Genomic DNA, 13116 nt, shown 5'->3' with positions numbered 1-13116 from the left:
ATATATTTAATTTAATCCACATAAGTATTAACCAGACCCCAAACACCAGCCCACTTCACCACACGCACTAGCCCATCCCTTAACCAAACCCCAAACACCAACACACTTCACCTCACGCACCAGCCCAGCCCTCCAAGCATCTTGGCCCAAACCCACTCCCACCACCACTCATGACAGCCTAAAGCCCAGCCAAAATTCCACCCCCAATTCCCACCACCACTCTCTCTGTCTCTCCCTCCAATTCGATATATTGCTCCAACACTACAACCTACCACCATTAATTTAACTGACTTGGCATAATTAAGATGTCGTCTTATAATTTTATTAGACCAGCTAGCACACATGAAAGCTTAGATGACATTTAATAATTACCACATCAACAAGGCATGTATGAAAAGGCTTGTTTCAAAACACTACGTAATATGAAGGGTCCAAATCCAAACTTTGAATCAAAGGGGAAAAATCAAAATGATCCAAATTAGTCAACCATTTTCATTGGGAAAAATATTTTTTGGTAGTTAGTCTTGAAATATCTATTATCAACCTTTGCGTTAGATACATCTTGAACAATGTTAACAACTTAAGAGTAGACCAAGTTGTATGAAAGCAAAGCAATGTTAAAAATACACTTGGATGACATTCAAAATGACTGAACAAAACCAAATAGGTACAGACGTATAGTAGCCATAACTAAATTAATAAGAACTAGCATTTTTTTTTATATGACGTGAAACCTCACCAAAACAAAATTCTTTGGACACACTCTTGAGAAATAAACTATGAATAAATTACCCCAGCCGCCATCTAAAAATCTAAAATAAAATTATTTACCAAGATTTTGTGTGTCATATCTTTTTAACCGTAGATTGTAAAAGATCTAATTGTGAGAAAGAAAAATAACAAACACACTCTTAAAAAGAAACCTGTAAAAATAGAAGAAAGAGAGGAAAAAAATTGGTTCCATGTTCACGGAAGTGGGGGTGAGAAAATTAGGCTCGATATTCTTCATTGGCGTTGAACATTTGAGACTTGGGTTTTATAGCCCACACCAGTTTATAAATTCCTGATTCTAGGGAATATTTCCAAAATGAAGATTCTCTGGTAGATAGAGATAGAAAAGNCTCAATTCGAATGCGACACCCCCATTGAGCCAAACTAGAAGAGGATAAATTATAATGGGTAAATTACATAGTTGATCCCTATTTTATACCATAAGTCATTTGGTCCTTAACTTTTTTAATTGTATAATTTGATCCTTAACATTTTCTTTGCCTGCTTGATGATTCTAAAATAATATTGCAGAACCTAAAAAGAAAAGCTCTGAAAGGTTTGCAAGCACCTTAGCAATTTCGCCTTTGAAATTCTTGAAGCCCATCCGCGCAGGGTTTTTTTTTTTTTTTTTTTTTTTGCTGAGACATGACATCTCAACTCTAAATAGGACAAATAATATGAACAGAAACTTCGTAAACCCCATTGGTTTTATAGCCCACACAACCTTGCTGTCATTAGAATCGGCAGAGAGAGTAGAGCTCTAGCAGTGGAGGTGAGTTTAGAGAGAGAAAGGGAAGGACTTCTGGGTGAGAAGAGAGAGAATGCACGAGATTTTGGAAAATAAAGAATAAATTAATGCATTGGCCATTAAATTTTAGAACAATAATTACATAGCAAGTGAAAAAAAGTGTAATTTTTGTGAAGTTACAGTCTACAAGTATAGCTTGAACCCATCTTTTATATATATATATATATATATAAAAGAAAATTTCAATTTACCACCTTGTGATCCTACTATAATTTATTCTACAAACTTTCGATTGTTACATTTGACCTAAAGTTTGGACTAAAATAAAACAATTAGGGTTTTGTGTAATACCCCTAAAACCCTAACGATTTCAATTTAACCCAACTTTTAAGGGTCAAAATGTAACAATTAAAAAGGCTAGTGGAGCTAAATTGTTATTGTTTCGAACCAAGTTAGATAACACCACCGTGCACGCTTGGTGCGGCGATCACTCGACCATTATAAATGCTTGTGGGGTGTGGGGGGTAAGGGCTAGGGTTCAAGTCTCCAGAAAAAAGTTCCACACACATATACACTTAAATTAGACTACAATAGAAATTCTATCTTGTAAAAATAAATAAATAAATAAACCAAGTTAGATAATTTTTTTTCCTAAAAAATGCAAAATCTATTAATTTGGACGGAATACTAAAAACTTTTTTTTTTTTGGGGTTTAATCCAAACTTTAACGGATCAAATGTTAAAATTGAAAGTTTGTGGACAAATTGTGATTGGGCCAAACTTCAAGAGGATAAATTGTAATGGGTAAATTACATAGTTGATCCTCATCCTTTACACCATATGTTAATTTGGTCCTTAACTTTTTAATTGTGTCAATTTGATCTCTAACTTTTTTAGTATCGTGTCAATTTGGACACTGTCGTTATCCTAGACATGGCAAAACGGGCGGGTCGGGTCGGGTCGGGTTCGGGTCAGGTCAATCGAGTTGCGGGTCAAACGGGTCACAGGTCAAAAACGGGTCATTTTAAGCTGGTCAAAATCGGGTTCATGTCAATCGAGTTGCGGGTCGAGTCGGATTGGGTCGGGTTGACCCGTATTTTTCACATGAAATTTTTTTTTTTTTTTTTTATAAAGAAAACAACATGTATCTATCATTTGGAAAGTTATGCAACAAATTACTTGATATAAAATGCATTATTTTGAATTCACCACTTATATCAAGAATGAACTCAGTTAAACTTATTAATACTTATTCAACAATTTTAAAATTATACAAATCCTAACATTACTATCTAAAACAAAATAACACAAAGATAAGTAAAACAAATACACAAGTTTTATTTCTACACAATATCAACATTCCAAATATAAAACAAAATTACAAATGACTTATAGGGTAACTCATTTGATAAAGAATAAAAATATATAAGAAATTTACAATCTTGAAAATTAATTTTATAATATATTATCAGTTGTGGTTGACACTCTATTTAAATTTGAGATATACTTTAAAATTTGATTGCTTACTTATTTATACATGGTCTCTTTTATGAATATCATATTATTGTTAAGCAACACACACTCTAGGAAATATCATAATTTATTTTGAAAAGCCGTTTATTTTGGACATAAATTATTAAAAAATAGGTCTAAGTATTCATAATTTATTCTAATTTGATACTTTAGCTTCACTATTTTCACACTTGTGAATATTTCTCACATGTCTACAATTTTAAATTTATGTTTTTAACTCTACTATAACTAGATTATCCTAGTATGTACTTTGCTATTTGATATCTAAAAATATTTACTCATTACAGAATGTTCAACTATTTATCTTTCAATTAATTTGTATATAGTTTTGTAAATGTATCAATTGTTTCCTTAAAGTTCACAATAAACAATTAAACTAATATTGTCTTAGTTTTACTATTTTTTTACCCAAAAAAAAAAAAAGTTTTAAAAAAATAGTTCTGGTTGCGGGTCGAGTTGCGGGTCGAGTCGAGTTGACTCGCAAAAAACACGGGTCGGGTCACTGGTCAACCTGTTTTTGCTTCGGGTCAAAAAAAATCAGGTTCGGGTTGGGTATTTTTCGGGTCGGATCGGGTTGGGTCAAAAAATTCTGACCCGTTTTGCCATGTCTACTGGTTATCCTTAGATGGAAAAATCTAATGTGTCAAACGAACTAATAAAAAATGATTTTCTATGCCACATCAACTACAACTATATCACCACATCAAATTGAAAAAAAAAAAAAATCCATATTTTCTGTTCATAGTTCAAGTTTGGGGAAAATTCTAAAAAAACCTAACTCTCTCTCTCTCTCTCTCCTTGCAGATGGCAAAATAAGGAGTTAACACAATCCATTGATTATTCTAAGCCCATTTTTTTAGGTGTTGGACATTATAGAGATGTGATTCTTTTACCCCACCCAATTAAAGATTTTGGTTTCCCTCCCAAAAAAAAAAACAATTACAGATCTTTGTATTGTTGTGGTTTTGCAAGTCGAGTAGAATCTTTAGAACATCTCGTTATATATAGCCCTATTACTCGGATCGCCTGATTAAATTCAGTTTGGCGAATTCACTTTGCAGCAATACATTTATAATGTTCGTGAGAATAATATATTTACGTGAATAGAGTCCATTGATCCTTTGCAAATAAAGGGAGGCAAACTGTAAGTACGTAAATTTAAAAAGGAAATCATGTCACGTGTCATACCCATGGCCGAGGAGGCCAATACAGTTCCAAGGAGTCCATACACTTAGATGGTAAGGCCGAAGAGGCGAGCCATGACCACGTCAATGGCACATTGCAGGAGGGGGCCACACTGTAAAGAAAGAGCTTCAAAGAGGGGGTTAGCCCTGACATAATTGAAGGGATGATAACTGCCACCACATTTAATGTAGCTCACCAAACACTCTGGCCGCATTTATATGGAGAAGATCCTTGAACAGTGTTGTCTTGATTGCCACAACTCACAAAAAACTTAGAAAGGCGTCTAATAGAACAAGCACTCGAATAATGGTCTGCATGATCAACAAATGTAGGACCAAGATGAGAAAAAGGAGTCTATATAGTGCAAGAGATCCTCCAGGGACAGGGGAGGTTCATCTGAAAAATTGGAGAAACACTATAATACAAAGAACTAAAATTGTAATCAAGTTTAAGAAGAATATACTCCAATATTACTTTCTTCAGACTTTGCTGAGGAAGGATTTTTCTGCGCAGAACCTGTTTTCCTTTGTTTTATTTCAATCTTAAACCCACTGTGAGCATTGTCTCATTCATTGAAGCCTAGTTTTTAGCCCAATTTCTATAAATTTATTGTATTGGACTCTTTGGGCCTTAATCCATTTACCTTTTGGGCCTAGGATCCAAAACCCGTCCCTGCACTAATAATGTGATAAAGGAGGTCAACTTTAAAAAAAGTTAAAGAGATCAAATTGACATAGTTAAAAGGTTATGGACCAAATTAACATTTGTGTAAATGATGCAACAGTTTTTTTTTTTTTTTGATAGAAAGATACTGATTTCATTAAACAGGGCAAGAGCCCAAAGATGGTACATCAATCTCAATCTGAGATGCAATAATAGGTGGTGTATCTTCCACCCATTGTACAATCACAGATTACATTAGCATATCTAACTAAGATTGTACAATCAGAGATTACATTAGCATATCTAACTAAGAGATGAGCAGCAGAGTTTAGATTATTTGCTAGTGAAAACTGCTTTCCAAGAAGTAAACAAAGACAGCCAAGCTTTTGTCCCAGCCACCACAATAGACAAAGGAACAGAATGAGAATCAGCCACAGAATGCATTACCACCTTGGAGTCCCCCTCTAAAATAATTTTTTTGAGTCCCAGCTCCCAAGAAAATATAACCCCACACTCTGCCGCCTTTGCTTCAACCTCCAGAGCGCCAAGAGGGAATGGAAATCTTTTTGACATAGCTCCCATAAGCTGACCCTTGTCATTGCGGATTACTACCCCAATTCCACAGTGGCCCAAGTCTTTGAAGACAGCTCCATCCATGTTGACCTTGCAACGGTCTTGTGGTGGAGTCCAAGCAACAGGGCCTTGAACATAGCTCCCATAAGCTGACCCTTGTCATTGCAGATTACCACCCCAATTCCACAGTAGCCCAAGTCTTTAAAGAGAGCTCCATCCACGTTGACCTTGTAACAGTCTTGCGGTGGAGTCGTCCAAGCAACAGGGCCTTATAAAGCGACTAACTATTTACCCTTTTTATATTGGAAAGTTACAGAGACCCCAATTATAATTTACCTTTTTATATTGGTAAGTTACACATAGACCCAATGGGTCTTGAACCCATGATGCCACCCCCATCCCATTATTATGAGAGAAGAAAGTGTCAGTTGAGCTATATCTCATTGGCATCTACCAAGATTTCTAAACCAGCAGAAATTAAGATTGAGTGATGGTAAGCTGAAGCAGGCTCCTGATTTAGAACCTAGAAATCTAGATTTCTAGCTCTATGGGTGTCCAGAAGCAGTACAGTAGACATCTTTCAAAGATAAGTAATTAACATATTGCAATTACGCGCTAACAAATGACAATTGCATCAACGTACCCCTCTCAGGCCTCAACATCAAATTATTGTCCTGAATAACAGTCTCAAAAATTACAGCTACATCACATATAAGAGATTTTGGGGGGGGGGAGGGGGGGGGGGTGGGGGAGGGTTGGGGTTAGGAAGATGAGAGCCCAAATTTTGGTGAAAACAATCGACTACATAAAAAGTCTGTCCCAAGCAACAATGATGGACACATATTAGAAAGCTATCAAATAAAAGGAGGATAAAGTAGATTACCAGAGAAATCCCTAGTCAGTCTATAGAGAGGAAGAAACTGACTGCAAATCTTTGATACCCCCTGTTTTGACCTCAACATCAGATAAGTCCTGAAGAGCAATCATCTTACAAGTACTGGACTTCAAGCTCCTTATTGCCGCGGCAGTTGCCAAAGCTCCAGGAACAGTTGTTATTACAGGAACCTTGTAAGAAAGGCCCATTCTCCTCAGCTTCATTCCATCAATCTGATCAAGCGCATCACCAGAGCTTGTAATCACCATCAATTGGATCTGCCCATTAGCAAGCATATCACCAGCATGTGGCCGCCCCTCATGCAACTTTAGCACTCGCTCCACTGGGATCTTTGCTAATTCAAGAACATGAGCTGTCCCTGAAGTTGAAACAATACTAAAATCCAGTGCCAGAAAGGCCCTTGCAATTTTTTCAAGATGAGGCTTTGTCAAGTCATTCAAGCTGAGGAACACAGTGCCAGAAAGTGGAAGCTTCTGCCCGGCTGCAATTTGAGCCTTGGCAAATGCTACAGCAAACACAGGATCAATACCCATCACCTCTCCGGTGCTGCGCATCTCAGGCCCCAGCAACACATCACAGCCCTGGAACTTCTCAAATGGAAGGACAGCTTCCTTGACTGACACATACTTAGGGATTACCTCTTCTGTGAAACCTAGTTCATGAAGGGACTTCCCAGACATGATGAGGGAAGCATATTTAGCCAATGGATGCCCAATAGCCTTCGACACAAATGGGACAGTACGGGAAGCACGAGGATTTGCCTCAAGCAAGAAAACCTCCCTAGACATTGTTATTGCATACTGACAGTTCATGAGACCACATACCTTTAGCCTTTTCGCCAACTTTATAGTCCAAGACCTAATTGTGTCTAAGCAAGAAGATGGGATGGTTTGTGTTGGAATCATACAAGCTGAGTCTCCAGAATGGACCCCAGCCTGTTCAATGTGCTCCATGATCCCACCAATCACCACATTTCCATTTAAGTCAGCAAGTGCATCAACATCAATCTCAATGGCATCAGATAAATACTTGTCAACCAATACAGGACGTTCTGGATCCACCTCAACAGCATTTTCCAGGTATGTCGCAAGCCTGTCATCACTATACACAATCTCCATTGCACGGCCACCCAATACATAGGAAGGCCGGACAACAACTGGATACCCAACTTCCTTGGCAATGGCAAGGGCATCAGATTCACTCTTGGCAATTCCTCCTTTTGGCTGTTCAATATTTAACTCTTTCAGGATTACATTAAACCTCTCTCTGTCTTCAGCTGCATCTATGGAATCAGGTGATGTACCCCAAATGCGTACATGCCCAACCCCACTGGCACACACTGGCTTGTTCTCATCTAAATACTGCTGGATTGGGAGAGCCAACTTCAGTGGTGTTTGACCTCCAAACTGCACAATGATGCCAACAGGTCGTTCCAAATCGATAATATTCGAAACATCTTCAATTGTCAGGGGTTCAAAGTATAAACGATCACTTGTGTCATAATCAGTGGACACTGTTTCAGGATTTGAATTCATCATGATTGTCTCATATCCTGCTTTCTGCAAAGAGAAAAGAAGAAAATTCAAAGATGAAACTGGAGAGTAATCATATTAAAGTAATACGACCATGTATAAACATGTTTCTGAGACTATGTTTGTCATTTCATCTAAATTTGCTATGAACAGGACATCTTTTAGACTGGTTCCTACAATCAAGAGTTAAATGACCAATAATTATGGCATGCAATGAAGAGTAACTATATTAGGGCAACAACACAGTTACAACCAGGTTTCAGTTCATGTATTCCCTTTTTTTATAGGTAATAAAAAATTTATTGAAAAGAGACAACTATACAGAAAAAAATTGGACTGGTTCATATATTCTATTATGCCATGTAAATAAAAAATAAGTGGACCCCTTTTTGGACTGGTTCCTATAATCATATGAATTAAATCACCATTATGACAGGCAATGCAGTAGAATGACCCAAAGCCAATCTGAGTTAAAACAGACAAATCACAGATATTGATTGAGGTGGAAATCCAACCATTTACGCCAATTATAAATACATAAAGTATCTAACTAAATTAATCTATTTCCGGTTCTATATCAGAAGTTCAACATGCCTATCTCAATAGCTTATAATAGAAGTGACGCAGGACTACCCAAAACTAATTCAACACCGAAAATTGAAGAACATTAAAATAAAGTAACCTAAGAATCAGCACCTAGATTTTCTTGGAGTTGGCAGCAACAAGAAAGCAAAACCTAGGAATCAGAATCTAGAGTTGGCTTGAATCAGACCAATGAGAAAATTTCAACAGAAATTTAATTAATCAAGCAAACTGAAAGTTGTCTCCATTGGAGACTACTATGATTTAATTCTAATTGGCTTAGAAAAATCCAAGTTATTGAATTACAAAAATATCTTAATTCTAGAAAAAAAATATTAATTACTTAATTAACTAATAAGATCAAAAACAAAATACAATGGAACAATTTAAAAATAATAATAATACAATTGACTTTTAAAATTAAACAAAACTAATTTTTTTTTAAAAAAAATTCACGCTTCCCACATCAAGAAGACTGGTAATTAGTATGTTTGATCACTAAATAGCAATGCCATTCAGCATGTAGCATGTTGCTGTTCATGTCAATAAACTTGTCCAGGCATGGTAGACTAATCTGGTTCTCTTAATGAGAAAATGTACTACAAAGAGGGAAGGAGAGAGGATAGAATAGTCAAAGGCACAAACCTGGAGGGCAAAAGATGTATGGCAACAGCAATAGTCAAATTCAATCCCTTGACCTATCCGATTTGGTCCTCCACCTAAAATTAAAACCTTCTTTCTTTGGGTGGGCGCTGATTCACACTCAAAATCATAGGAGGAGTACATATAAGGAGTATTCGCCTCAAACTCTGCTGCACAAGTATCTACCCGCTTATATGCTGGAATCACACCTAAAGAGAGCCGCCTCAACCGAACTTCTTTCTCAGTGGATTTAGTTGCAAAGGCTATTTGCTTATCACTGAAACCTCTTTTCTTCACTTCATACAAGTCGTTCTTTGTCAGATTAGGCAAGTTATGTGCCAGGAGGAACTGTTCCACATCTACCAGCTCTTTAAGCTGTGTGAGGAACCATTTATCAATGTAACTAAGCTCATGAATATCATCTACCTTCATGCCCTTCTTCATTGCAGCATATATGGCATGGATACGCTCTGGATTAGGTACCCGAAGACTATATTTCAACTGGTCCCAGTCCCAGTCAAGTTCCTTAATCTTTGCACAACCCCATCCGGAGTAGCCACATTCCAGTGATCGAACTGCTTTCTGGAAGGACTCCTGGAATGTGCGGCCAACTGCCATTGACTCACCAACAGATTTCATTTGAGTTGTCAGTATTGGTTCAGAACCAGGGAACTTCTCAAAAGCAAACCGGGGGATCTGCATGGCATGATCAATGTTGATGAAAAAGAAAAGCAATAAGTAAAATGAGGAGAGTGAGATGGCATGATAGAATGATATGCCAAGTACAAAGAGATGCACATGGCTTAACAGACAATTGGTTGATTATAACAATATTGGCAATAAAAATTATATTCCTTCCCACCAACGTAGAATCCTACTAAAACATATTAGTGGAAGTTAGCATAAGCTAATAGATAATGCAATCTCAAATATGAAAATAGGGTCGATCATAACATCATTGAAAATGTACATTAGACTAAAGAAATGTGATGGAAAAAGGAGCATTATATTTTATGGTCTATACAAACATGGTCAAAGTATCTATGCCAAGTACATGAATATATAAAACGTTAAGGTCAAAACTCTCTGTCTCTCTCTCATATGCAGATAAAGGCATGCAATGCAAATTAATGTAGGGTGTTCAAAATGGCTTCAAGGCATAATGACCCTATCTTTTATTACTCTACCAATTCCAGGGAACCACCTTTTAAAGACCAACTTTCTAGTTTAGTAGATCAATGCCTGCCACATTGTCAGAAGTAGAAACTTCAAAACTACGCAAAGAATATCAGGGCACTTCTCAAATATGGAAAGGTGCAAGGAAAATAGAACGAATTATGAGCAATAACAAATCACTTATCCGATGTGGGAATTGGATGGACCATCAAACAATCATGCAATTAACTTAGTTCATCTGTCACCCATCAGCCTTATAACTTAATTTATAGTATTACTACTTTAAAAACAAGCTACTGTTGGTTTTTTGATAACAATAACAATATAATAATAATAGCAGTAACACTAAACATTTATAAATGTAGAAGAATAAAGTGCAGAAACACTTGCCTTTGTCACCACATAATCTATTGAAGGCTCGAAACTAGCCGGGGTTTTCTTTGTAATGTCATTAGGAATCTGATCCAATGAATAACCAACCGACAACTTGGCGGCCATTTTGGCTATGGGAAACCCGGTGGCCTTTGATGCCAGAGCCGATGACCTTGACACTCTTGGGTTCATCTCAATCACCATCACCTCACCATCCTCAGGATTAACAGCAAACTGCACATTGGAACCTCCAGTCTCAACTCCAATTTCCCTTATTATAGCAATCGAATAATCTCGAAGTCTCTGGTACTCCTTATCAGTCAGTGTCTGAGCTGGGGCCACCGTGATCGAATCCCCGGTATGAACCCCCATAGGATCAATATTCTCAATGGAGCAAATGATAACTACGTTGTCAGCCAAATCCCTCATTACCTCAAGCTCATATTCCTTCCACCCCAACAGAGACTTCTCCACCAGAACCTGCGTAGTCACACTCGCCGCCAGCCCCGCCTTGCATATGGCCTCGAATTCCTCTTTGTTATAAGCAATGCCGCCTCCGGTGCCGCCCAGAGTAAACGCCGGCCGAATAATCAACGGGAACTCGCCGATTTCGCCGGCAATCTCGATACACTCTTCAAGCGTCGTTCCAATTCCAGACGGCGGCGTTTTGATACCGATGTTCTTCATTGCCTGCTTGAAGAGATCTCTATCCTCGGCTTTCTTTATCGCCTCGAGCTTCGCTCCGATCAATTCGACGCCGTATTTATCAAGCGCGCCGCTCTCGGCGAGCGCCACCGCGAGATTGAGCGCAGTCTGGCCGCCCATGGTGGGCAATAGAGCGTCGGGGCGCTCCTTTTCGATGATCTGTTCGACGAACTCGGGAGTCATCGGAGTAATGTAAGTCCTATCGGCCATATCCGGGTCGGTCATGATCGTCGCCGGGTTCGAGTTTATCAAAACGACTTCGTACCCTTCTTCCTTGAGAGCTTTGCATGCTTGAGTCCCCGAGTAATCGAACTCACACGCTTGACCAATCACGATGGGTCCGGCTCCGATGATCAGAATCTTCTTCAAGTCAGTCCTTTTCCCCAATTTCGGTGCTCCTTTCGGCGATACTTTCTCCGAAACATCGATTCCGGACACTGCATGTTGGTTCCGAACCGAGTTGAGCCGGAGGCGATAGTTGCTACGCCAGAGGCTTAAAGAGGCAGAGCTTGTCGCACCGCAGAGCTTGTTGAAGCGAAAGAACAACCTGGAATTGTTTGGTTTCGACGAGTGGGGTTTGGAAAGAGAGAAAAACGAAGCCGATTGTGAGAGAAGGGAGTTTGAAGAGAGGCTTTGGCAGTCGACGCAATAGGCCATGGTCACTTTACTTTCGTTGTAATAAGTGAGTGGCTCTCGCTCTACTCTCAGAGCAGGAAAGTAGCGTTATATAGAGAAAAGTGAAGCTAGAATTTCTGAGGAATCGAAATCAGGCTCTTGTTGAAGCTGTATAGTTGGAGTTGAAGGACATTTCAAATAAGGTCGTTCTTGCTTTTTGCGAAAGTGGAGAGATGACTGTGTATTTAGTACTTAGTTTGAGAATTGAGAGTGAGTGAGAAAATAGGAGGCCGTACACGACAACGATTACTAGGGTTTTGGTATCTTGTCTTTTCTTATTATCATGATGGGTCGGATCTCGTCTTATGCATAATCCAGACCCATCTTCTCTGATTTTTTAATCAATAATAAGTGGGCCTTTTAGCCTATTTCAAGTCTGTTTACTTTATTTTACACTCTCTTTTTTTTTTTAAGGTAATTAAACCATTTAATTTCATAAAATTATTGTTTTTTAATATATTAGAATGCAATTATAATTGTTTTTATTTGTTATTCATCGTTATAATGAACATTAATTTCACAATTTGTCATATCATCATTATAATTATTTCGTTTTAATTTGTTTTTTTGAGTTAAAAATAGGAAATATAGAATACCAATAACATTTAAATAACAAAACGTTTTTTAAATAGTAAAATAAATAAATAATTCCATACAGTGTTCTAAATCCTGCTTTCGTGTTCATTCAAGTTTGTCTAAAATAACAAAATATTTCAGTACAGACCTTTTTTGACATACTTTTTAAAGATTACCCATTGCTATTAGTAAAAAAAATGTTAGGGTAAATTGTAAATTACATCCGTAAAGTTTAAGAGCGTTTGAATTTTGCACCTTAAAATTTCAAAATTTAAATTTTACTTCCTAAAATTATATTTCATTTACATCAACAACCCTACCATCCACAATTTCTGTTAAATGCCACATAAGCTTGCTCCACGTGTTTAATTCATTCAATAAAATGATGCTACATCATTTGTATTTAAATTATTTTTAAAAAATTAGGAAACAAAAATGATGTGGCATAATTTTATGGGACAAATTAAAGTGAGTGGCAAGCTTATGTG

General features: G+C 37.5%; 1 protein-coding gene across 1 annotated transcript; it reads right to left on the bottom strand.

Moving 5' to 3' along the window:
- Nucleotides 1-6102: 6102 nt before the first annotated feature.
- LOC112024492 (carbamoyl phosphate synthase arginine-specific large chain, chloroplastic) lies at nt 6103-12276 on the bottom strand. The gene is made up of 3 exons (XM_024057117.2): nt 10691-12276; nt 9128-9820; nt 6103-7927 (listed from the first exon to the last, which is right to left on the bottom strand). The coding sequence occupies exons 1-3, from the start codon at nt 12032-12034 to the stop codon at nt 6377-6379; spliced, it is 3588 nt and encodes a 1195-aa protein (XP_023912885.1). The 5' UTR covers nt 12035-12276; the 3' UTR covers nt 6103-6376.
- Between the last annotated feature and the right edge of the window lie 840 nt (nt 12277-13116).

Source organism: Quercus suber, unplaced genomic scaffold (assembly GCF_002906115.3).
Source record: "Quercus suber isolate HL8 unplaced genomic scaffold, Cork oak 2.0 scaffold_157, whole genome shotgun sequence".
Taxonomy (NCBI): Eukaryota; Viridiplantae; Streptophyta; class Magnoliopsida; order Fagales; family Fagaceae; genus Quercus; species Quercus suber.
The sequence above is the reverse complement of the archived record's forward strand: the minus strand, read 5'-3'. Positions and strand labels throughout refer to the sequence as shown.

What these genes read in the sequence shown, in the direction of transcription:
- LOC112024492 (XM_024057117.2), bottom strand. Translation starts at nt 12,034, where the DNA reads ATGGCCTATTGCGTCGACTGCCAAAGCCTCTCTTCAAACTCCCTTCTC. An exon ending in TAGATTATGTGGTGACAAAG is followed by an intron (nt 9,821 to 10,690) that starts GCAAGTGTTTCT and finishes CATGCCATGCAG; the next exon opens with ATCCCCCGGTTTGCTTTTGA. An exon ending in ATACATCTTTTGCCCTCCAG is followed by an intron (nt 7,928 to 9,127) that starts GTTTGTGCCTTT and finishes TTCTCTTTGCAG; the next exon opens with AAAGCAGGATATGAGACAAT.